Genomic DNA, 27,074 nt, shown 5'->3' on the forward strand with positions numbered 1-27,074 from the left:
TTGCCAGTAGTTATATCTTATAATATATTCATATACTTTTCAGGTGCAAGCGTGTGGAGGCTCCAGAGTCAGCCATAGAATGTGAAGAAGTAGTCGAAGATACAAACATGCAGTTCCCTTACTGCTGCACGAGACTCAGGTGATTATCTTAAATGTCCAGCTATTCCAGCTAAATTACGAGACGAGACAATAATCTATGTACTATCCGCTGCAAAAGTGCTTGGCGAATTTATCAATGAATTCATTCATAATTTCTCCATGCACTTTTGCAGCTGATAGTACATTTACACTACTGGAGGATTACTTAGAACTTAAAATATTTTTTTCATCACACCAACTCGTAAAGATCAATTCTGCTATTCGAAAACGGATAGAAAAATTGCATTTTATCCACAAGAGGGCAAAGTAATTTCATACAAATTTTAACTTGATGCCCTGAGCTGGTTGGTAGAATTTACCTACAAATGATTATTTTGAATCATAAATATTGAAATAGAATCAGAATCAATGAAAATAAGAGTCGTCATAACCGCAGTAACTATTTGTATCGTAGTTTACGCACTGCATCCGAAGAATGACGGAAGGAATTCGGAGGATAGAGATCGGATGGATGTAGTGCGTAACATACCATTCAAATAGTTCTTTTTTTTTAATTAAAATTATTTTTTTTTAATTTTTTTTTTAATAGTTCTACTGCTATATATTATCTATCTACGGATCTGTTTTCATGGAGTTAAATCGGGCGTAGTGCGCTCTAATCGAAGTCAGTCAGATCTGAAAATGATGTCAAAATTACTCTTATTCTTTATTTCTCCTGTCTTATTCTTTATATCTACCCTTTAACCTGATTACTTTCCTTCTGCAGGTGCTTGGTCGTCGTCCGTGGTGAGGTCTGGACCCGAGTGTTAGGGCAGCCCTGGGAAACCCTGCCAGCAGCACCATGGAGCCACATGTACAAGATGAAGAAACCTCCTCCTGTTGACGAGAGCTTCTTGCCTAAGTAAGTCACACTTTCTTCTCCTAGGCATCTGTAGTCCAGAATTTTGGACTTGACTTTTAGAATAGACTTAGAAGAGTAGTTGGAAGAGCCTCCCGGTAGCACCTTGGAATCATACCACCACATGTAAAAGATGAAAAAACCGCCTCCTGTTGTCGGGGGCTCCTTGCCTAAGTAAGTTACTTTTTGTTCCCTAGATGACTGTTAGTTGCCCAGAAGTCAGGACGCCACATGTTTGGTCAGCCTAGTATTTTAGCCTGGTCAGGGAATTTGGACTGAGCTGGAACGAGGCCAAGGCGGTGGCTCAAAATAGGGTTTACCCTTGAATCGCCGACAGACACTTCTTCGAATATTATTTCAAAGACAACGTTTCAAATAATTTCATTTCATCGACAGTTTATATCGTAGAACAATCGATACAAGTAAAATCAAACCGTAGACTTTTATTTCGTAGATAAGTTATTCCGAGTATACTTTATATCGCGGTATTTCGTTTCGTGTTTTTTCATTTCATTTTGTTTTACATTAAATACAATTCATTACGCATAACATTATTTCAATTATGATTTTTTCTAAAATTTTACAATTTGTAAACTGTTTGATTGGTCACAGTTCTAACCTACTTTAAATAAAAATCGTTATTGTGTGTGGGGTCGCTGTTCTAACCTAACCTAAATCTACTCTGTAAACTGTTTGTTTTTGTGTGTGGTCACAGTTCTAACCTAACCTAAACCTACTCTGCAATACGTTTGCTCCTGTGTAAATCACAGGTCGAACCTAACCTAAACCTACTCTCTAAACTATTTGTTTTTATGTGTGGTCACAGTTCTAACCTAACCTAAACCTACTCTGTAAACTATTTGTTTTTAGGGTTCCGTACCTCAAAAGGAAAAAACGGAACCCTTATAGGATTACTTTGTTGTCCGTCCGTCTGTCCGTCCGTCCGTCCGTCTGTCAAGACCCTTTTTCTCAGGAACGCGTGGAGGTATGAAGCTGAAATTTATATCAATTACTCAGGTCTACTGTCCCTTGAAGCTGTGAAAAAATCAAACTTCTAAGCCAACGCAATCAAAAGATACAGCCGTTTATGCCGCAAATTTTCGACACTTGCAAGGGAATCAAAACCTACAGGGTGCTTCCCGTGAACTCAGAATCTTCAAATTTGGTACGAAGCAACGTCTTATAGCATAGATAAAGGAAAAATTACGAAAACCATAAATTTTTAGTTACATCACATAATATTTTTTTTTTTAATAATTTTAACCTTACTACCCATTTCCTCATAAACGCGTAGAGGTATTAAATTGAAATTCATACCAAATACTCAGGTCTATAATACCTTTAAGCTGTAACAAAATCAATCAAACTTCTATGTCAACGCAATCAAAAGAAACAGCAATTTAAGCTGCATATTTTGAAACTCGCAAGTACTCGCAAGGGAATCAAAACCTAAAGGGTACTTCCAGTCGACCTAGAATCTTGAAATTTGGCATGAAGCAACGTTTTATAGCACACATAAAGGAAAAATTCCGAAAACCTTAAATTTTTAGTTACATTACAAAATATATATTTTTTAATAAATATAAACTTATTACTTTTTTCCTCATGAACGCGTAGAGCTATCAAGTTGAAATTCATATCAAATGCAGGTTTGTACGGAACCCTCGGTGCGCGAGTCCGACTCGCACTTGGCCGGTTTTTTTTGTGTGGTCACAGTTCTAACCTAACCTAAACCTAATTTAAAAGCCATTCGTTGTTGTGAAGGTCGCAATTCTAATCTAACCTAAACCTACTTAGTAAGCCGTTTGTTTCTGTATGATCACACTTCTAACCTAAACCTACTCTAATATAGGATTAAAGCCAATGGTCATAGTTTAATTATAGACGTATGTGATGTGCCACGATGAAATCGATAATTTGAAGTTTCTTAGAATAGAAACATCTATAAATGTGTAGTACGACAAATGAGAAATTTTTGTAATAATACGTCGAATAAATGAATTGCGATGTTTTGTAGTTCTGCTATTTGAAGTACTAAACGAAAAAGAAACGAATCAGCGATGAAGAAATATTAGTTGAATAGTATTTATAATAACTAAGAAAATTTCAAATAAATAGTAGTTGAAACAAAATTACACGAAACAATTTTACTCGAACTAAACTTTCGATGTTTTGTTGTCGTTGAAATGATATTCGATGAAAAGTTTGTCGGCGAAACAAGGGTACACCTCAAAATAGAAAGGCGTGGAATAATCTTGTGGAGGCCCTATGCAGTATGCACCTATGGGGTGTCCTAGGACAAACAACAATAGGTATCTGTAGTCCAGAAGTCTGGATCTGACTGTTAGGATAGACGGAAGAGACTCTCCCAGCAGCACCCTGGAGACAAGCACAAGGTGAAGAAACCGCCTCCTGTGGATGAGAGCTTCTTACCTAAGTACGTTACAAATTATTCCCTAAGCTCAATAATGTACGTGTGTGAAAAGTCACAGAGTCTATAGCAGTGACAGTTTCATGGACAGCACGTCGCACTAACGTATGTATTCTACAAGAGCTTAATATCAATACTCGCCTTTCTGCTATCTGCCGGGAGAGAATTATAGGCTTCTTTGGCCATTTGGCCAGGCGAGATCCTGGCAGCCTTGAGAAGGCGTTGATCGTCGGACCAGTGGAGGGTCATCGTAAAAGAGCCAGATTACCCACGCGCTGGTTCAGCACAATCAAGAAGGTCACACGCGTTTGGCTCCAGGGATCCTTTAGGAAGGCAAAAGATCGGCCTGAGTGGAGAGCACTGCAACGTGCAACGAAGGGTAACTAGGCCTTATTGGAATTAGGTTTCCTCACGATGTTTTCCTTCACCGAAAAGCGACTGGCAAATATCAAATGACATTTCGCACATAAGTTCATTAAGTTCCGAAAAACTCATTGGTACGAGCCGAGGTTCGAACCCGCGACCTCCGGATCGAAAGTCGCACGCTCTTACACAATGTCAAAGTTTAACATGTATATATGTATAATTAAAATCTCTCTGTTTGTCCACGTTAAACCTATTTCTAAAAGCGTCATGATCATTCTTAAAAGCGTTTTCTTTCAACACTATTAATTTGAATTCATTGTTCCCAGAAACGGCCCAGTCCCAACGGGCCCAGTTTACGAGCTATCGGAGGACAAGTCGGTGGACCGTCGAGCCACCCCTGAGAAGGACTGTGACAAGCCCGTCAAAAGGGCTTCATTGGCTCCACAAGGACCGGATATAGTGGTAATTATAGACAAATCCAACTAAACATAGCTACGTCCTACAACTAGGGAACAAATCAAATTATTTTATTGAATATTTTTTCAGCCACCAGTGGGCCTTGACGTTTTTTCTTTCGTGTATGATATGATGATATCTATTTCAATTTATAATAAAATGTATATATAGTAGTGTGTGTGACTACTTGAAAAAAAGAACAAACCCAAAAATATTCAATAAAATAATTTGATTTGTTCCCTAGTTGTATAGATGGCAGCACAATCACTCTCGCTACATCATAATCCTGCAAAGGATTCATATAGGAGGTGCAAGCACTTTGCTCGCCCTTAGAGTTGGTCAAAAAGGTGCCTAGCCTTATCAGAGATAACATACACTAGAGACATTTCGTCGGGTACCACGGCGGGCGGGTGGTCTAGAGGTAAAGACGTTAGCCGCGTAAGCTGAAGACCCGGGTTCGATTCCCGCCTCGGCCACCAGTGGGCCTTGTCGTTTTTTCTTTCGTGTATGATATCTATTTCAATTCATAGTTACGTCCTGTTTCCGAGAGGGATTGGCATAGACTACGGGTTTCCACTTGACCGTCTTTTTTTTCTTTCACTTTCATAGCATTCCTCTTAATACGACCGGTGTATGGTGATCCTGACCTGGTCTTTCTTCAAGTTTTCCTGGATTTGCCTTCAGCCATATAGGAATATTAGTAAGGGAAGAGTTGTGACCTACACCAGCAAATGCGGGTTATTTGTATAGGCATAGTTAAGTGACATCTAGCGACAATCACGCGTCAAATAGCGTGAATTATCAGTACCACTACTCGATACTAGGTGGCAACTGTGTCTCGTCTGCCAAAAATTTAATATTAGAACAGTTTACAACTTATATTACAAGCAGAAGGAATTGAAAACAGAATACTGATTAGTACTATTGTAATATTAGCTAAAAATTGGTGAGCATTAGACTCTTCGTTCGTCGTGGCATCTATTGACAAGTAGCAGTACTGATAATTTACGCTACTTGACGCATGATTGACGCGTGTAAAAAAAAAACAACACTTCCCTTACTATTCCTCTATGCTTCAGTCTAGTCTTCTTTGACTTACTAAATTATATAGGACGAATTGCCGTCCCCGAGTGTTTTAAGAAGCGAAGCGGTGTTCTACCAAGTTAGATAACTGTGTTGATAAGCGTCGCCGGCGAAGCGATGGGGCTTGCGAAAGCTAAAGGCTGAGCTCCGCTTATGGTCGAAGGCCCGGAGCGTCACACGAAAGTTGAGCAAAAGTGCCTTAAAGAAGCGAAACTTAAATATAATAATAGGAGTTGTCAAAGCGGACCCCAGGCTCCCATGAGCCGTGGCAAATGCCGGGATAACGCAAGGATGATGATAGTACTAGGAGTTTTAAGTACTTAGCCCATTCCCAGGCCCGTATAAGAACTATTTTATAAGGTGCAAATATTTATTGTTCTAGATTGCTCTAACGACTAACAATGAGAAAAAACCTATCGAAACAGAAATTCAAAGGTAAGACCGTCAGTGTCCATTTTACGATTACTTTCCCGATTTAATCCGAAAACCGAAGACCCTTTTCAAATTGCAAAGGCTGTCCCATTTTCTGTTCCCTTTGTAGAAAGCATATACGAGTACATACAATTTCACCACCCCTTTTCTTCCCGAGGGTGTCGTAGAAGGCGACTGTGGGATATGGGTTATATTGTGGCGTAGGCGAGAGGCTGGCAACCTGTCACTGCAATGTCACAGTTTCGTTTTCTTTCAACCCCTTATTTGCCAAGAGTGGCACTGAAGCTTTAATAGTTTCATGTGCTCTGCCTACCCCTATATGGTATACAGGCGTGATTGTATGTATGTTGTACGTATGTATGTATATACATATATACGATCACGCCCGTATTCCATAAAGGGGTAGGCAGAGCACATAAAACTAAAGTTTCAGTGCCACTCTTGGCAAGGCGTTGAAAGAAAACGAAACTGTGACATTGTAGTGACAGGTTGCCAGCCTCTTGCCTGCCTGAAAGCCTGAAATTCTTAACCCGTCACCACACGGGTAGGAAGTGTCCGATAAAAACAACTTGTATAATAATACATATGATGTTTTCAGCAAGTTTTTGACGCGAGCTGACGAAGTTGACCGGCCCAACGAGATAGAAGCAGAGGAAGCGCATATCGTCACTGAAAAGGTATTTGCAACTTTTATTTCATGAAATCTTAGTATCATTAAGAAATTAATTATGGAATAATAAATGAAATAAACCCACACAAGTAGAGAAAATGGTGTTGATCGCTTCGACAAGCTGATGAGCTGAAGTGATCAACGCCATTTTGTCTACTTTGGGCCTTTAACACGAAAGGGTTTTTTTTTATTATTTCACTTATTATTCCATAACTACCTAATCTCCTATATATTTTCGTCGAAAGATCAGCGCTGACCTCCGGGTCAGCATTATGCTGAGTCGGGACCATTTCGTGATAAACTTATAGTATGAATTTTCTGAGATGAACGTTTCGCTTTTGCCGTAATCTGTTAAACAAAGGCCTTTGTTCCTATTGTTCACGGCGGCTAGCTCCCGTTTCCACAGCACGTGCTAAAGTCTCAGTGTAGTTAATAAGCAACTATCATGATAGCAATAAGGTTCAAATTTATTTAACAGTTTTGCAGTATGCAGGTAACTTTTTTTGAAGATGACAAAACGTGTTTTCTCCGAAAGGGCTTTTTATGGATTTGAACCTTATTACTATCATGATAGTTGCTTTTTAACTACACTGAGACTATAGCACGTGCCGTTTAAACGGGAGCTAGCCGCCGTCAACAATAGACACAAAGGCCTTTGTTTAACAGATTACGGCTAAAGCGAAACGTTCATCTCAGAAAATTCATACTATACCAATCCTTTGTACATTTGTAGTTTTAGCCATACCTTTTACATAACGTGTAGTTTTTAAGTTTATTACAAATAAATATTTTGATTGATTGATTGACAAAATGTCTATTAATAAGTTTGTCTATTGTTAAAGGTCCCAGAGATAATTTCAGAGGAGCGCATGTATGCTTCAGACAAAAGGACATCACAGAGGGACCACAAGGTAACAACCAACCATTACATCTAGAGTTGTGCCTGCTTGTTCACTGAAAAGATCGCTCTCAACTAGTACGATCTCCGAAGTGTATTAGTTCGTTCTTTTAGGACATTTAGTACAGTAGTATGTACACCGAGAGAGCGAGAGACAAATTGTGCATATGGCGTAGCTGAGAGCTGATACCGTTTTCGCGCGCTCTCGGTCCGAGTCAGTCGGTTCTAGTTCTGTTGCGGTCGGATCACACCGATCGCTTTACTGTCATTGTCACTCCTCGGCTCTTCGCTCCCATTCTGTTGCGCGTGTGAGAGTGTACTAAATGTACTCGACAGCATATTCATTTGGGAGTATTTCGGTCTAGTACAGTGCAGGGAATCGTGTCTTTTGTACTATTAGTACATGTACTACAACCCTATTGCATCCATCATCGTAGAGTCAGGCCAAGATATAGACGGCCAAGAAAATCGTGACACGAAAAAAGGCGCGAATTTTAAATTGTCTTTTTTTACTCCTTGCGTTATCCCGGCATTCGCCACGGCTCATGAGAGCCTGGGGTCCGCATTGGCGTTAACACTAATTTTACGAAAGCGACTGTTATCTGAGCATTCAAACCTGAAGGGTAACTAGGTCGTATCGTATTGGAATAGTCCGGTTTCCTCACGATGTGTTCCTTCACCGAAAAGCGACTGGCAAATATCAAGACATTTCGCACATAAACTACGGAAAATTTAAATTATCTATGGAAACTGGAAAGATAATTTATTAAAGATTTATGACTCAAAATCATCAACTAAACGTCAATTCAGCAAGCCAGCTTTGGACATCAAGTTAAAATTTGTATGAAATCACTTTGCACTCTTGTAGACAAAATGCAACGTTGATACTCGCTTTTCGAAGTACTAAGAGAACCTTTACCATATGGTGTCTTGAAAATATTTTGAATCAAGTTAGAATTTCGTTAAATTCTTCCATTTTCTAGTTTCCAGAAACATCAGACGACGAGACACCTTACAAACCGCTAAAAGATCCAAGACCACGTAAGGTAAGCATCGTCTATAGTTTTCTGTGCCACCTTATTCATAAACGTTTACGAAGACACCTCAACACGCTCAAGATTTGCTCAACGCTCGAATCGCTTGCTCGAGTCGAGTATCAGTATTGGCAAGGGCGATTAAATAACAAACCCCATTGTAAAACAAATACCTAACGATTGATTTTTTCAATCGTGCCTTCATTATCAGCCTTTTATGAGCATAGGCCTAGTAGGCCTCTCTACGCCACTTGTCCTAAGCTGGTCTCATTCAGTTGTGAACTTGCCTTAGTTTATTTAAAAATATTTTAAGCGGGTTACTCACGTCCCCGCTTAAAATATTTTTAAATATGTTTGAGTCTTACGTTTTATAGTTAAAATTGCCTTAATTTGTAATCAATATTTCAATATTAACCATTATTGCTTTTACAGACCCCCATGTTTACCCCGGAGGTATCATCTGATGAGCAGTATACAAATATGAACAAAAGAGGGAAAAAACAAAAGGTAAGCAAAAAAAGCTACAGATGTAGTGCGGAAAGATTTGCCTTCGTATTCTCACGGGAACGTACGAACGTGTCATGCTATTTCAGTCAGTCTCAGTACAAGATGTACTGACATTGACTGAACTAGCATGACAAATACGAACGTTTCCGGAAAAATACGAAGGAAACCCTTTTCGAAATACATCTGTATTTGAGGAATTAATTCCCAGCAAACCGGTTTTTTTTTAAATATGTGTTATCTCAATTTATCTACAAAGTATTTTTTTTAATTGAAATACAAGTGTACTAAGAGTGTCAATAGGAGTTTGTGTCACAAGGGAGCAAAAGTGCATAAAAACGGCGAAGCCATTCATTTAATCCTAAACAAACCGAAGAATTCTAAAATATGAACATTTGCTTCCATGTGACATATATTGCTTTTCACATCACCAACCAGGAAATTGTTCTTTAAACTGAATTGATAAGTAACAAAATGTTTTAAATAAACAAGTGTAATTTTGATCCCTCCTAACGGAGATGAAAAAGCCCTATTCCGAAATGGTGATGTGAAAAAATTTCTTACAGACCACACGGAGGGATGAATCATCAGACATAGACGCAAACCTTAGCGAAGAAGAAGAAAAGGTTCTAGCTGAATTTAATAAAAAACTGACGGTACTCCACCACGTTGTGAGGAAAATGGAAGAGCTGTCAAACAACGTCCAGTTCTACGCAGTGAGGTACCGACAACTGACGGAACACAAGAAAGAATCACTGAGCAAAATCGAGGCACTGGAAAAGAACAATATTTACTTGGAACAGCACAATAAAGCCTTGCAAGAGAGACTACAAGAATTAGAAAAAAGGAACGAAGAAAAACATAATAAAGATCTACAGGAAAGACTCCAAGAATTAGAAATAAGGAACGAAGAAGAACACAACAAAGATTTGCAAGAAAGATTACAGGAACTAGAATTAAGGAATAAGGAAAACGTACTTGAAATCAATGGACTGGATGATAAAGAAAATACTGTAGTTATTCAGGACTATGGGCATACATTAAAGTTTGACACAAATGATATCCATAGACGTAGGGTAGTTAAACAGGACCCTAATAAACCAAAAATAGTGCTAGTTAACGAGAATGTGCCGGAGCACAAACGTAGACTAGTATTGACAGTAAGAAACGTAGTCAAACCGAAAGGGATACAGTACGTTTGGATGCAAAATGGTAGCATTTACGGAACTGACTTTTGATTTACTAGGACTTTGTGGGGCTTGGTTTCGGATTTTTTTTTCTACTATCTCCCTATTATTCTCTGAAAATATGCCTATAGTCTGATAGCCTAGACCCATAAAGTACAATCTCGATAATCCGGCACTTCGATGGTCCGAAACGTCCAGTAGTATAGACTACACTAAAATTACACCTTGGACACTGGCGATCAAATATATGAAAGAGGCGCGTTCCCAGCACACAGTCTAAGCTCGTGTAGGTGAACGCGTACTATGCTTGTATGAGTGAGATATGACAGGTCGACTGTTCGCGTTTTTGACAGGCGGTAATTGTGAGGTAGCCGAGAGGGGGTGGGCGGCACTTTTAGCGAGGAGCGGGAGTGGCCATACTGTACGATAGTACTCTTTATAATACTGCGCTAAAATATAGATGCAAGTCATGCAAGTGATAGTTTACCATCTATGCGTAAATTATCAGTCTGACTTTAAAAGTGGCTAAAACCCAGATAATGGTAGAATATTTTTTAGATTTATCATTTTAGCGGTCTTTTTAAACGACATACATAAAAAAAACCGGCCAAGAGCGTGTCGGGCCACGCTCAGTGTAGGGTTCCGTAGTTTTCCGTATTTTTCTCAAAAACTACTGAACCTATCAAGTTCAAAACAATTTTCCTAGAAAGTCTTTATAAAGTTCTACTTTTGTGATTTTTTTCATATTTTTTAAACATACGGTTCAAAAGTTAGAGGGGGGGGACGCACTTTTTTTTCCTTTAGGAGCGATTATTTCCAAAAATACTAATATTATCAAAAAACCATCTTAGTAAACCCTTATTCATTTTTAAATACCTATCCAACAATATATCACACGTTGGGGTTGGAATGAAAAAAAATATCAGCCCCCACTTTACATGTAGGGGGGGTACCCTAATAAAACATTTTTTTCCATTTTTTATTTTTGCACTTTGTCGGCGTGATTGAAATACATATTGGTACCAAATTTCAGCTTTCTAGTGCTAACGGTTACTGAGATTATCCGCGGACGGACGGACGGACGGACGGACGGACAGACAGACATGGCGAAACTATAAGGGTTCCTAGTTGACTACGGAACCCTAAAAATATGAAAATATATAGAGAATGGCTCTAATTTCCAATAAACGGCACCTCCGTGTCAGCAACAGACCTGGATTATCGAGATTGTACTGTATTTCATACAAATTATAATAGTCATGGCAATTAGACATCGCAAACATATTTTCAGAGAATGATCCTATTATTAATTGTAAGTACTATGTTACATTGTGCAACGAGATACCATTTCATGGCATTTTCTATGTTTTATATTTTTATATTTTGAAGTACAATACTTAAATATATAATTTTAGCGTAGGTAAATGATCCATAAGTAAAAGCTAGTTTTTATACTTTTCAATGAACAGTCATTGTTCAAATATCAGTAGGTATATTTATATTTATGTATACTGTTTCAACATCTTATTGTGATTTGATATTACTTAATAGTTATTTGTTATACAATGGTGCAAAGTTGTATTTTAAATTAATCCTGGAGTTGGAGAGTTTTTCAGCACACGAGAAGTAAAGTACATTTGCACCCGTGTGACACAGAACTTTTCCCCTTACTATAGCGAGGAAAATACAATGCAAAAACGCGTTTATCACATGCTTCCAGTAGTTCCACAGGTGGTAAATCATCTTCATCACTAGATTCACCCACTTTTATCAAATTTTAAGCAGAAATTTTGACTATATTTAAGGTCAAATTACTTTATTCACTAGTGGATAAATGCGTTCTTACCCGCTGTCATTAAATAATAAAATAGGTACGTGCTTCCGAGCTAGTGAGGGGCTAATGTATCTAAATAACTTGTTTATTTGTGTTCAGTCAAATGTTAAAAATCGGTCTAAGTTTTACAAAATAAATTAAAACTTTTTCTATTCTATGTAGTTGGCGATTAATTATTTAAACTTATACTTTGATAATATATTACATAATAAAAGAGTTTTAATTAATTTTATTATTTAAGGTTGACCCGGTATCTGAGGAACGCTTCTTCCCGAATCCAGAGAAAAAAAATACAAGAGTAAGTAATTTATAAATAACCTAACCACCAAATTAAAATTTTGATAAAACCCCCGACCGCGACATTAGTACACCGATTTTCATGAAACATGGCTAGGAACACTCCCGTCCCGACTAACTCAGCTTTCAGACACAAAAAAACTAAATTTACATAGGGTTATCCGTTCGGGAGCTACGATACCACAGACAGACACGTCAAACTTATAACACCCCGTAGTTTTTGCGTCGGGGGTTAAAAAATATATATGATGGTATTTACTATACTCAAAGAGGATCGAGTACCTATTATAGAGAGTTACCCTCGAAGTAAAATTTGTAATCACAGTGCATAGACTGCCATCTCTTGACAAGTTGACACAGAGGCTTGAAACTTTTGAACCTCAGTTTTGACAATTTGGCCGATATTCTAGCTTGATATGTCTTAAAATGTCAAATATTAATAATAGCACCATCTAGCTGAGCGTACCCCAAAGGTGTAATGCCATCTAGGTCACCGTACCTTTTTCTGTATGGTACTGAGGTACGTTTTTTTCTTAGACTTTATTTGTCTATACGGAGTTATAATATATGTCTTTGCTATACTTAATGAATAGATGTTATAGATGAGAACTGAATGAAGAGCGCTAGACGAATATAGCACTGATTTCAACAGAATATACATAATTAGTATAATTACATACCTAAATAAACCCACGGCTGTATTTCCAAAAGGGGTAAGTAGAAAGAACACATGAAACTGCTCAAGTTTCAGTACCACTCTGTAAAGGCACAGTATAATAAAGAGTACTATCGTACAGTATGGCCACTCCCGCTCCCCGCTGAAAGTGCCGCCCATCCCCTCTCGGTTACCTCACAGTTACCGCCCGTCAAAAACGAGAACAGTCGACCTGCCATATCTCACCAATACAAAAGAATCACTCCTGCGTAAATAAAAGAGACACGGCGATTGAACAATCGCCCTCGAGTAGGGAAATTGTAGTTGAGAAAATCTAACGATCTATGCCAGTGAAAGCGAATCAAATCGAAAGGCCAACTCACCCTGTCTCCGCTCGGCGAACAGCTGGTCGGTACCGACTCTCCTCGATGGCGGGCTGGTGCTGGAGACGTTGATCACCTCAATCGACAATTTTAGCGAGTTTTTTTGAGTTTCGCGACGAACGAGCTTGCGCACAGGGCAATGAGCAGCCATCAAATCGATCTACCTTCAACTGGCTTTTATAAATGTCAAATTAATTCGAAGAAACTACCCTACGTACTGTCGCTAATAGATTTGAGTTCCATTTAATACGAGAAAGGACATGAATTTAAAAATACCTAAATATATACCTAAACTAAAGTGAGTATGGTGTCTGGATCGATCAGCGATGTTTATAGTATAGTTACTCGCCCAGCGGCCAGCTCTCAATATCGCCGTGTCTCTTTTATTTGCACGGAAGTGCTTATCTTTTGTTCGTTTTTATAGCCGATAGCTCATATACCGCTCATAAACCGGTGTGGAGCTCCTCGACCCTGACTAGAAGAACTAAACTGAGGATTTTCAATTCCAATGTAAAGGCCGTATTACTGTACGGGTGTGAGACCTGGTTTGTCCGCTAAGACCTAATGTCAAAACTCCAAGTGTTTGTGAACAAATGCTTGAGGCAGATCCTGCGTATCTTTTGGCCTAACTGGATCACAAACGCCCACTTATGGAGAATAACTGGACAAGCACCCGTACAAAAAGAAATACAGACGCGGAAATGGCATTGGATTGGACACATCCTCAGAAAACCTGATACTCACCTATCCAAAATGGCCCTCACCTGGAATGTACCCGGAAAGCGCAAACCATGCCGCCCTAAATCGACCTGGCGTCGTTCAGTTCAGCAGGAGCTCAGGGTGCTAGGCATGGGGTGGGAGGAGGTCACCCAAACTGCCCAAGACCGGAGTAAATGGAGAAATATGATTCGAGCCCTACACCCCAGCAGAGGGTATAATAACAGGATGCAAAGAAGAAGAAAGAAGAAGAAGCTCATATAAGCTTACTAGCTCGCGGTGGGACCAGTGCCTTAGGATGACTAATTTTTTTTAACCCCCGACGCAAAAACGACGGGGTGTTTAAGTTTGACGTGTCTGTCTGTCTGTGTGTGTGTCTGACTGTGACTCATCGTAGCTCCCGAACAGATGAACCGATTTAGATTTAGTTTTTTTTTGTCTGAAAGCTGAGTTAGTCGGGACTGTTCTTAGCCATGTTAAATACATGAAAATCGGTCTACAATGTCGCGGTCGGGGGTTTTTCCAAAATTTAATTTTTTTACATTGTTCACAAATTCTATTGAGGGGGACTTTAAGTACCTATGTTTAAAACTATTTATTTTACAGTCCTGGGCGAGGATACCTCAAGAGCAATGGGGTGCCCCCAACGTTCGTGCGCAGGCGCGGCCTGAGGCGCATGACTATGAGAAGGAACATGAAGTAGTCCCAAAGGTATTTACCAAAACATCTATGTGGCTTTAAAACCCAGAAGGTTCCTAGTGCTTCAAGTAGGGGGTTTTGTCGTTATAAGGACGTTTTTTCGTTATTAGGAAGTTTTTTTTTCGTTATAAGGACGGTTTTTTTTCGTTATAGTGACGTTTTTTTTTCGTTATAAGAACGTTTTTTCGTTACAATGACGTTCATTTAAAATTCCATAAGATATTCATTCTGATGAAACGCAAGGACCCTTTAGGTATTGAATGCCACATAGTTATAGCTGTATAAACTAAATAAAATCCAAGCAAAAGTATTTCGTAAGTGTTGTATTTACGAGTATTAGGTCAGATAGCGCTGTTGCGAATAAAATTAATTTATTCTGTTTTGCTCTTTAAACCTTTTATTCAAATAAAAAAAAAAATCTCTGTATCCGTTTCGCCCTGTAATTATTAAGTACTTACATCGCCCTGGCAGCGATCTATTCACCGGGTAAGCTAGTAAGCAAGTTAAATAATAGTTAAGTATTAGATTTAAGTTTATTGGTCTGGGACTGAAAATCAGCGGTCTCACGTGAGCGACAAAAAAGTCGCCGAGCAACTTTGTCGCCCGTGGGCGCACCTTCTTACCGCTCTATGACACTGGTCTTGTGGGTTATGTAGCGGGTCTTGCTTCAATCAAACCACAAAAATGTTCTCTTTATGAAGTCTATTTGAACAGAAAATGTCACACGTAAACAACACAGCACAATAGATAATTCAGAACGTGATAAACAATCAATTCGCGCAAGTGTGGATCGGGCGCCGGTGAGGCGCGGGGCAGCGTGGAGTCGGCGTCGCGGCTGGGTGGATACTAGCGTGTCGGCCGGCGCGAGCGCGGGGCCTCTCGCCGCTTCGTCACCTGGCCCCGTAGCCGAATGGCATTTCTCCGACGCCAAACGGAGACCACCCTGGGTGGCTAGCCGAATGGCACAATCGCTCACGAAACGCTCACGAAACGAAGCGCTAGTAGATATCTATCTCTATCGCGCTTGCGTATTGGCGCGACAGAGCCAGCGGCGTATCGCTTTCGTTTGGCGTCGGAGAAATGCCATTCGGCTACGGGGCCTGATCGGATGTGCCCGCCCACCGCGCCCGCGCGGCGGACGAAGGAGATTCAATAGAGTAGCTAGGATAACGTATGAAATATGAATATTGTAAATTGTATAGATATAGTTTATGATTTAAGTATTGATATTGATTTTAGTAAGTTTATTTATGTTTATATTGCATGTGAATTTTTAATGTAAAAGTGAATGTTATTATATAAGTGTTTCTGTTTATTATTTATGTTTAGTGTGATAGATATTATAGTATTCATAGTATTGATGGTATTTAGTAGTTATGTAGTAGGTATGTATATAAGTAAATATTATGATGATTATTTAATGTTATATACATGTATTTAATAAAGATAGGTAAGTACAGTGGTTACACCACAGTCTAGGGCTTCCAAATACCGGACCTTATCCAATACCGGTATTCATTCCGGTATTGGTAATTTCAATACCGGGATCCCGGGATCCCGGTATTGAAATCGCGAAAGTATAAAATCCAAGTAATTTGCTTAAAATAACAATTTTTATTCAAAATCTCGTTTGTTACTTTTCATGAGTGTTATAATACAGCGAAATCTTGCCAATCTGACTTAGTGATGGGTCAAATCGAATACATTTCGAACTTCATATGTTTCAATTTCAACCCAAAACGGTTCGCAAACTTATGTGGCCAAGTCGGTTCAATTTCTATCGTTTATAAGTATACATAGTGCTAAGGGCTACGCCCCGTGCTCTTTATTTTTGTTATGAGTGGGACTGAGGACGCAGTATATAAGTAAAAGCAAGCGGGAAAGAGCGCTCTACTCAGGTGATTCTGTAGGGTTACCCTCATCTGGCAGAATAGTTTTAGTCAGAAACACACTTTGCATATGTTTCGCAGAAGCACTATCGGTTGAATGGTCATTCTGCAGAAAACTTGGTTGGCATTATCACTACCACCCTCGCATAAGACACATTAGGCAGAATATTGTTTTACAGAACATTACTCGACTTTGATTTAGCATAGTTTTATAATACCATAATAATCGTATAGCACATGAGCAGAATTATTACACGCTATCAAAAAGGAAATACTGCCCCAGAGTCACCGTTAGGTGCAACGACGAGCGAAATGAGGAGGAGTGTTAGGTATCTTGCATCCCCAACACATCCAACTCGCTATAAAAAAAAAAGCAAACTGCAACATTATGCAGCCTAAATATTATGCACAAATATTATCTGCGAAAGTATTGTTCGACTAGAAGACTATTATGCACATCAACATTATGACAGCAGACAAGTCGGTATTACAAAAATCTGCGAAATGATTTATGCCAAAGCATATTCTGCGTAAGATGTTTCTGCCAATCGTGACTTCTGCCAAGAACTTTTATCATCACAGGCCTTTGCGTCTATTGCAGACGATTTACACATTGCTGCTTCGACAACGGGTTTGGTGACTGTGGAGGCCGATTCGCGAGCGGCACGACCTGCCACATTTTTGAAGAACTTTTATACGAATCAAATATATGCGAAAAAAGTTTCTGTAAGACAATAGTGAACCGATTCTGTAAGTTAGATATCGCCGCCAGATCGGACATTTCGCAAGAAGACGCGGCCATCCATAGCAAACCATGTTTTCTGCCAAATCGATCTCTTTAGGCTCGTGCGGAATAGAACCTTGTAGTTTAGTAGATAATGGTTCACTATTATCTGGCAGAAACTTTTTTCGCATATATTTGATTTGCATAATAGTTCTTGGCAGAAATACCTTACGCAGAATATGCTTTGGTATAAATCATTTAGCAGATTTTTATAATACCGAATCGTACATTGGCATAATGTTGATGAGCATAATAGTCTTCTAGTCGAATATTACTTTCGCAGATAATATCTGTACATAATATTTAGGCGGCATAAAGTTGCAATTTGCTTTTTGATAGCGAGTCAGATGTGTTGGGGATGCAAGATACCTAACACTCCTCCTCGCTTCGCTCGTCGTCGTACCTAACGGGGGATCTGAGACAGTATTTCCTTTTCGATAGCGTGTCATAATTCTGCTCTTGCTATACGATTATTATGGTGTATAAAATTATGCTAAATCAAAGTCGACCAAAGTAATGTTATGAAATACATGAGATGATTTTTTTTGGAAACACATTGTAATATTTTGTAATCAATATCTGTGGTACAATTGCTCAAAGGTTAACTGGAAGAGATCCCTTAAAGGGATAAGTTCGCCTTTGTACTTGTAATAAGCTCTTTTTCCTGTGTGTTGTATTATTTTCTGGTACAATAAAGTGTTTTACTACTTACTACTACTACTACAATTTAGTGGTATTTTTGTATTTCGTGGCGCTAGAGGCGCTAAAGCACTAATAAAATAAATCCGCCAAATCATTGAACAATTAGCCAAAAAAGGTAAATTGTCCCACATAAATAATTTTATTATTTACCACATTAAGAAATAATCATGATCAAATGATTACTTCGGAATAGGAACACGGATTACGCGGATCTACGGATTAGAAAAGTAATTTTCTTGATTTTGATAGTTCAGATTTCCCAATTTCGTTACTATAGGGAATGTTACGGCAAAGTTTTGCGCTAGAGTTCAACACATTAACGCACATGCACAGTAAACCATAGAGTAGCTACGTTATACGTTAGTTCGTATGCATTAACCAATTTTTGTAAAATGTTTTATCTATGATATAGATGCACCAGGGCGATTTGTTTACAGAGGGTCTGTGGCCTGTTGCAACGTTTGACGTGTTGCTTTGTGTCACACTTACGTGCGAATTCACAAGTGCAACAAATGTGTCAAAAAAGGTTCGCGACAGGCCCTCCTCAATAAATGCTTTTGACACGCATCTTTATCTAGGTAATCATCGAAAAAACTATCATTTTCATACAAATATTGTAAAAACACCAATTAGAGAATGTGTCAAATCGAGAAACGAGAGCAAGAAGCAAGATTTACGCGTGTAGCGACCGTCATGGTGCAGAAATGTAACGTTTTTGATGAGTAATTTACGTTCATTTGGCAAAATTTGTTAGTTTCTAAAAATACCGGGATCCCGGTATTACTAAATTAAATACCGGTATTGAAATGTGCCCAAAAAAAGGCGGGATCCCGGGATCCCGAGATACCGGGATCCCGGTATTGGAAGCCCTACCACAGTCTCACCGCGAGCTAGTAAGCTATGAGCTACTCGTATAGGCTATAAAAACGAACAAAAGATAAAGCACTCCTGTGCAAATAAAAGAGACACTGCGATATTGATAAACATCGCCGTGTCTCTTTTATTTACACGGGAGTGATTATCTTTTGTTCGTTTTTATAGCCGATAGCTCATAGTTTACTAGCTCGCGGTGGGACCAGTAATTACCTAACTACCTAACCGTTAGTCTACCTGCGCTGTATCTACCTACACCTTAAAATAATGAACTACAATTGTTACAGGTGGATCAACCCTCAAACACAGATTCAGAAGAAAAAACGGAAGACAAACCAGCGTCTCTCCAGCATTTAGTAAATGCTATTGGAACTCGCATGCGAGATATAGAAAATGTCGTTCAACAGATGAGCGAGAAAGTTCAACCTCCGATAGATAGTGTTGAAAGGTGAGACCATTCATTCATTCATCAGTTTCATCACTCACCTCACCAATTTGTCATTCATTCATCCAACCGTAAGAGGAAGAAGAAAAATCTGCGTCTCTTCAGCATTTATTTAACGCTACTGGTAATCCATACTAATATTATAAATGGGAAAGTGTGTGTCTGTTTGTTTGTCCGTCTTTCACGGCAAAACGGAGCGACGAATTGACGTGATTTTTTAAGTGGAGATAGTTAAAGAGATGGAGAGTGACATAGGCTACTTTTGTCTCTTTCTAACGCGTGCGAAAGCTAGTTAGTAATATTTAAACAAGTAAACTTGTTATTTTCAGACTGAGAATGGAAAGAGCGAAAAAAGAAACCGATTCGAAAATTAAACAGCCCAACTCTGACAACTATAACAGGTATTTATTTGAACAGCTGACTGAGGGCCGCCATCTTGTCGAGCAAATTGGCTCGGGCGAGGCAAACGCGCGTATGAGCACGAACGTTTTGGGCGCAAGACTGCTCGGTCAGTGACGTCAGTGTAGCTGTAGGCCCACCTGGCTAATAATGAAAAAATACATCATCCTCCTTGCGTTATCCCGGCCTTTGCCACGGCTAATGGGAGCCTGGGGTCCACTGTGACAACTAATCCCAAGATTTGGCGTAGGCACTAGTTTTACTAAAGCGACTGCCGTCTGACCTTCCAACCCAAAGGGTAACTAGGCCTTATTGGAATTAGTCCGGTTTCCTCACGATGTTTTCCTTCACCGAAAAGCGACTGGCAAATGGATGCTGATAAGCAACAATGTGTCAACCCACACGCCAACCATTTTGAGAAAATGGCGTCTAAAGATTTTTTCTCATTTTTTGGTGTTTCTCTTAAAAAAAATTGTTTTTATATAGATAGTTGTGTTTTTTAGCTATAATACGTTCAGTAGTAGTGATTATTGTAGCTTAATTTCAAAACAAACTTCAATTCGACGAAATAATGCCCTTTTCTTTTATTGCGAATTGTTCGACGACCTCAAACTTTTTCAAGACTGTGTTATGATACTTAACCCACTTTTGCTAATTGTTTAAAAATATCTATGAGTCTTAAATAAACATGTTAAAGCACATAAATTGTTGTTGTAAAATACTCTATCTATGCATATTTTTAACTTTATAAGTGTTAAGTAACATATCAGTCATGGTCACTTATGTTATTAGGTATGTAGGAATCAATACATTATTTATTAATCAAACCTTTTAATGATTTTTCTATTCCCGAACTATTATTCGTCATTTACAGGATTGTGCGTATCGAAAAAACTGAAAACGCATTGTTTGGTTCTGTAATCATGGCAACGCATTGCATTAACGATACTGCGTGCGTGCGCGGGAAGGCTTTGGGCAGCTGAGCTGACAGTGCAAACCTTTGCAATACAGGAAACAGTGTGAATTTCGCGAGAATTATTAAAAAAAACTATTAAAAACTAAGTGCATGGTCGTTGTAAAAGTATTGTATGCAATGGTGTTTAACTGACTCCAAAATACTCGTGGAAAGTACGCCACTCATATTTCTTGACCTCCTTTAAACGCCTGTTGAATAAAATACTATAAATTAACTATTAGAGTAATTATCATTTCTAGACACATAATTATTTAAATTATCTGTGTTTTTTCAACAAAAAATCGTTACAAAAACCAAATAATCATCTTTAAAAAAAATAAACTACTTATCTAAAATATACCTACAACAAAATATTTTTTTACGCTAATAAATAGACTAAGTCATTTAAATTATGAATAACTCATGACTTGTACAAGAACAAAACATAAAATATCTTTAACGAAATAATAAACTACCATTCAGTAAGTATTCAAAAATCAAACAATATTTTTATGCATACATTAACACGTCTTAATGTAATTAGTAATTATAAAAAAATAGTAGCTTATATTAGATTTTTATATAAACACGTAGGTACTTGTAAAAAATGTTTGCAAATTATAATAACGAATATGTATATTCATGACTTAAAATGTTCAATTTCGTACTGAATTTACCATTCATGTGCAAAAATATACTAATGGACTAAGTCATAACTTATTCAAACATAAATTAATATGAACAGTTATATTTTACAATATAGTGTCATGGTACTTACACCAAAAACGAACAATTTATGACCCGAATATAATTTAACAATAATGACTTATGTTTTATAACACGGGTCGTAGCATAAAACAACGAATAAAATATTATATTGCAATAATCATTCAAGTCTCATAGCGGGTAACTATGTCATTTTTTGCGTTTTGCAAGAATGAGTCAAGTGTAAAAAAATCGTTGAGTCAACCCTCATAACACATTATTGTAATTTAAATATGTCTTCTGCCAATTACTATAATAAGTTAAGGTTCTTGACACATTCATGCAAAACAGGCAACACAAGATAAAGGATTTGTGTTAACCTATTTTTTTACTTTTGGGATAGTGAAAATTTTCAAAATGAAAAGGTCATTTTTGCGAATAGAAGTTTAAAAATCCAGCTATAACATGGCATTAAAATCTCATTTTTTTAGTTTTTGTGGGTTGACACATTATTGCTTATCACCATCCAAATATCAAATGACATTCGCACATAAGTTCCGAAATACTCATTGGTACGAGTCGGGGTTCGAACCTGCGACCTGGACCGGTTGGATCTTTTTTTATGACCGGTCCGTCTGGCTTAGCGCGTACCGCGTAGTGACCCTGCCTGCTAAGCCGCGGTCCTGGGTTTGAATCCTGGATATTATCAACGGAGCAATAGTACATTACATCAGAGGCCGGGAAAATGAGGATTTCCGGCCAAGTGTGTATATACGGCCGAGCGAGCGTGCGAGCGAGGCCGGATAGGGATACGAGGCCGGGAATCCGTTTTCACGCCGAGGCATGTATAGTGCTTTTCTCAAACATACAATGAAATATAAAAAAAATGCTCTAAAGGACAATATTTTATAAAAAAAAGTTACTTTGCAGGCCTAGGCCTAAAAAATAATATGAAATCCCTTTACAGTCCTCTCGAGTTGTTGCGCCCAAAAAGCGATACTTCCCAGCCCATTTTAAGGAACGTAAAGACAATATTTCATTGCATGTTTGAGAAAAGATATTTGTTCCCGACGTTTTCTGTGTACTTGTAATATTAAATATATCGTCGTCTGAGTACCCGCAACACAAGCTTTCTTGAGCTTACCGTGGGACTCAGTCAATCTGTGTGGTCATATCCTCTTGGCACCCAATGTACTTTCTGAAGTACATTTGGTTTCAATGGAATTTTAACTTTCATGTAAACAAATAAAATATTTTTTTTTTCCAATCTCAATAAGTACAATAAGCAATAAGAATCAAAATTCCTTAGGAAAAAAATTGGTTGTCTGTAAAGTCGGTTTACGGACGGTAGTTTAACGTGATAACGTCAAACATTACAGTAGTATAGACAGGGGCGGTCAGAGTATAGCAAAAGGGGCCCGATTCTGGGACTTTTTTCACGTTTTTTTGTTCTTATTTGAAAGAATGCATTAAAATAAGCATCTTTTATAAATGAAAGTTTTTTTAAAAACCTACTAATTTAGGAGTTAGAGTGGTGCAAAGTTGCAAAATTTTCCCGTAGCATTACTAAGGCGCCAGAGACAGAAAGCGATATTGACGGAGCCCGCGGGGCTCCTATTCTGTGCAGTTTGGCCTTCGGCCGTTTGAAGATACCTAACGATTTAGCCAACCTAACCTATACCTATATAAAAGTCGTCATTTTGTATCCTAGACCGTTTGCGAGACACGCGTTAATTTTATTAAAGTGCTAGTGCCATTTACTAATCTTAGAACCCTAATATCTCAGTAAATATTAATGGAAAAGAAAAAGTTTATATAACAAAACATCCTTATTTAAACGTGTTCTATATGATTTACCAATATTAACATAGGTTATATTGGTAAAAAAAATCATCGTAAATTTATTAAGTCTCTGGCGCCTTAGTAAATACTATGGGAAAATTCGCAACTTCGTACTGCTCTAACTCCTAAATAAGTAGGTTTTTCAAGCAACTTCATTCTATAAAAGATGCTTATTTTAATGCAATCTTTCATGTTTTTAAATTACAAACACTCAAAAATAATAAATGAAAATTTTTAACAAAAATTTTCTAAGTCCTAAAATCGGGCCCCTTTTGCTTATACCCCAACCGTCCATACACAAACCACTTGCTCTTGCTTGGTGGCCTTGAGGAACGGGACAATGACGTCATCTTTTGTTGAAAGTTGAAAGTTTATTCACAAGAACATATGGTGCGTTACAGTAGATGTTATAAAGTGTTTACATTGGAGATCCTTAATATGCTCTGCCACAGGGCATGTGAAAATTTCCATGTTCACTACATGTCAAGCTATGTATGTGAATATTAATTGCGTACATGCAATGTCTTCCTTACAAACTAAGAATTTTTCGTGCATGCAGCCCGTAGTAACGAGTTATTAGACGTTATCACGTCAAAAATTTGTATGGTGCGCGCTACGAGGCTATAGCATTTGTTTATCTCCCCCAGATTTCCCCCCCAGCAAGGGGTGAGCAAGTACCTCCGCGCCGTGGCTGACACGACAACAGATGTCCCTCTGTACGTCGGGGACAACCTGAATGGGTACTTTAGCGACCCTAGCAACAACCTGCTAAGGAGGTCTATGAACAAACAGGGACCTAAGGTCTGTTATCCTTGATTTTTACTAATTTATGGTTACCACCAGGGCTCGGATACCGGTAAATTTTCCAAACCGGTTTCATGTACTTGCGGCAAAACATTTCGTTTTCGCTCGAAAAACCGCTATTTTTAAACCAGTTTTTAAGGGAACGCTTTCATAAAGGTTTCGTTCGATTAACCTGTTTAGAACTACTGGTAATACTGTTCTAACCAAACAAAAAAGTCGCTGCGTGAACATAGGTATTTACGCAGCGCCGGTGCGTTTTGCCGTTCGTCGAATAAACCGGTTTATTTCGGTTAAAATAAAGTTCTCATAACGTTCGCGTTCTTTAAAAAGTCCGGTGTAAAATCGAAATAAACCGGTTTTAACCGGTTCCGAGCCTTGGTTACCACTGACCGCTTGATATCATATACATTAGGAGCATTTCATGAAAAAGTCCACCGTTGTACCGTACAAACTCGAATTATCTGCAAATTGGCTGGTGTAAGAGGATTTATCTAAGGCAATATGCGAATTATGCACAGAAAAATGATCGCCTGCTTTATACGCCGAAAAATATCACAACACACGAAATAATGGGCACGTGATGAATGAGTGTGCCCAGCCCAGGACAACAATAGGTATTAATTCGGAAAAATAAAACGAGAACAACTAGCCATTGCCTGGATTATAGGCAACCTACTTCGATCTCTCCTTTTTACCTATAGTTCTTTCACTCAATGGATTATGGAAACTCATATTTATTTAGGCCCGAGTACTTTTCCATTGTCTTTAGACATTTACCCCCTTATTCATAAAAAAGTTACTGAAGTGATTAGTTAAAAAGTGTTTTGTCCCTTTCTCTAAGTCTTCTGTATTTATGTATTTGTTTTCACACTTTTTAACTAATTAGCTCAGTAACTCGAATGTTATGTTTTATGTAGGTACATTTATTCCTGTTTGTTTCTCCAATAAAGAAAATAAAATAAACTATTGAATGGATAAGGAGTTTAAACTATAAACTGTTTACAGGAACCGCAGGAAACCTACATGGTACCCATAGACAACGATCACTCAGATCGTAAGAAACCGACCGACAGTTCAGCCGAGCCTGAACTTAAGCACAAGAAACATGGCCACAAAAAGAAGAAATCCAAGCACGGCAGAAGGAAGCATAAGAGAGAAGAAAAGAAGTTCAGCAGGATCGCAGAAGGAAACGCGGTGTCAGTTGAGGAGAATGACTTTGGTAAGGCATGACTAATAAGAAGATTTCTTACTGGCGAAGTCAGTAGGATCGTGAGTGAGGGCCCTCGGGTCGAGACGGCTACGTATTATTGGAAATAGATTAGTAAATAAAGAGTAGGAACGCAAGGTAAAGACGGTTAAGCAAGTCTAAAAAGACGGCCGGCCTGTCTTCATAAAGCGTCCTTTCCTAAACCTTGATGCAAAATCATCGACGAATAGGTTTGTACTAATAATAGTACAAAAGACACGATTCCCTGCACTGTACTAGACATAACTACTCCCAAACGATTTTCGAACTCTAGTACATTTAGTACACTCACACACGCGCAACAGAATGCGAGCGAAAGCAGCGAAGCGCCGCGGAGTGACAATGACAGCAAAGCGATCCGTGTGATCCGACCGCAACCGAACTAGAACAGACTGACTCGGACCGAGAGCGCGCGAAAACAACGGCCGATCAGCTCTCGGCTAGTACGAACGAGCGTTTACTGTACGCGATATGCACAATTTGTCTCTCGCTCTCTCGGTGTACTACTGTAGGTAGTAAATGTCCTAAAAGAACGAACTAGTACACTTCAGAGATCGTACAGTTGGGAGCGATCTTTTCAGTGAACGAGCAGGCACAACTCTATCGACGAGCCATAACACTAAAAAAAATATTGAAAATGTAGGGGCGAATTTATTGTCCATAGAATTTGAATTTCGCGCCTTTTTTAGTAACAAGATTTGCTTGGCCGTCTATTAGTAAATAAACAAGACTAGGTATATACCTACACAAAAGTCCGTCTAAGCTATAGATAGACCAAATTGCCATGATAGTGTTCTTGATACTTGTTCTTAATACTGTTCGTGTACCTATGTTCAGAGCAATTTTACATTAATAATGACATGTAAAAATTTGAAAAAAGTTTAAAATTGTAGATATTTATTTTATAAACTCCCTTATATTATTTAAACAAATCAGTTATGAAATATGTAGTACAATATAAAATGTGAGTGACTTGAATAAGCTAGCGAATAGCAAACTAAAACCGGTTATGATAAAAACCGGTAAAAATTAAGTTGCCATTTTAGTGCCGGTTAAAATTAGGCAGTAAATCAATCAATATTGTTATGGACGTTATGTCATATATGGCAAGTTACTAAATTCGGAACACATATTTCTTAAATTGAATTCCTGAATTTTTGGGGCATGGTTAAATTCTATACCCATATAAGAAAAACGGGCCTCCCGAGAATTTGGAGACTACCACTGGTGACTCCATTTTGGAATTAACAAAACCGTTTGGGAAAACTAAATTTTTAATAAGCGATAATTTTAACCACGAAATTTAAAATCGTTTTGAATACCGTTTTTTTCTATGGACATAGGCCGGCAACAGACAGTCTTAAAAATTCATAATCTTAAAAAAAATTGTATGCAAATTGACAGTTCAAACTGACACTGACAGATCTGTCAGTGTCAGTTTGCATACAATTTTTTTTTAAGATTATGAAAATTAAGACTCGTCTGTTGCCGGCCATAACGAAAGTAAGGTAACATGGGAAAACCGTTGTTTTTTTGTCTGTGGTCATAACGAACGTAAGGTAACGTTTTCGATCATTGTCCTTCAAGACTTTTATAAGTGATAAATTATCACACAAATTAAAAAAGTATATGTTAAACATCGACAGTACAGTCAACCAATTGGAACCCTAGGCCGCTTTACAACCATGTCAAAATGACAAGCAATAAGAGATTTCTTACAATCTGATTTATAACGTCACTATGACATAGTTCTACAGTGGCCTAGGGTTCCAATTGGTTGTCTATAC

At 38.3% G+C, this 27,074-nt stretch overlaps 2 protein-coding genes across 4 annotated transcripts in view; one reads left to right on the forward strand and one right to left on the reverse strand.

Annotated features, from left to right (window-relative positions):
* Positions 1-15,490, reverse strand: part of LOC125238787 (aldo-keto reductase AKR2E4-like) — a 42,444-nt gene extending 26,954 nt beyond the window's left edge. Inside the window, exon 1 of one of the 3 annotated variants that reach the window (XM_048146229.1) lies at positions 15,267-15,490. Coding sequence is in view for 1 of the 3 variants with exons in the window: in XM_048146224.1 (XP_048002181.1) it covers positions 845-942 (98 nt within the window). In the remaining 2 variants the exon portion in view is untranslated. Of the gene's footprint in view, positions 1-844; positions 976-13,227; positions 13,289-15,266 lie in introns of those variants that run through there. The other 2 variants (XM_048146230.1, XM_048146224.1) reach the window with 2 other exon arrangements.
* LOC125238786 lies at positions 885-26,625 on the forward strand. The gene is made up of 13 exons (XM_048146223.1): positions 885-1,000; positions 4,121-4,256; positions 5,716-5,768; positions 6,364-6,442; positions 7,278-7,346; positions 8,317-8,379; positions 8,800-8,874; positions 12,134-12,190; positions 14,551-14,655; positions 19,179-19,339; positions 19,666-19,737; positions 23,885-24,038; positions 25,047-26,625. Exons 1-13 carry the CDS (start codon positions 951-953, stop codon positions 25,269-25,271), a joined length of 1,299 nt encoding a protein of 432 aa, XP_048002180.1. The 5' UTR covers positions 885-950; the 3' UTR covers positions 25,272-26,625.
* Positions 26,626-27,074: the final 449 nt, after the last annotated feature.

The sequence above is a fragment of the Leguminivora glycinivorella genome, chromosome 24 (genome assembly GCF_023078275.1).
Source record: "Leguminivora glycinivorella isolate SPB_JAAS2020 chromosome 24, LegGlyc_1.1, whole genome shotgun sequence".
Classification (NCBI taxonomy): domain Eukaryota; kingdom Metazoa; phylum Arthropoda; class Insecta; order Lepidoptera; family Tortricidae; genus Leguminivora; species Leguminivora glycinivorella.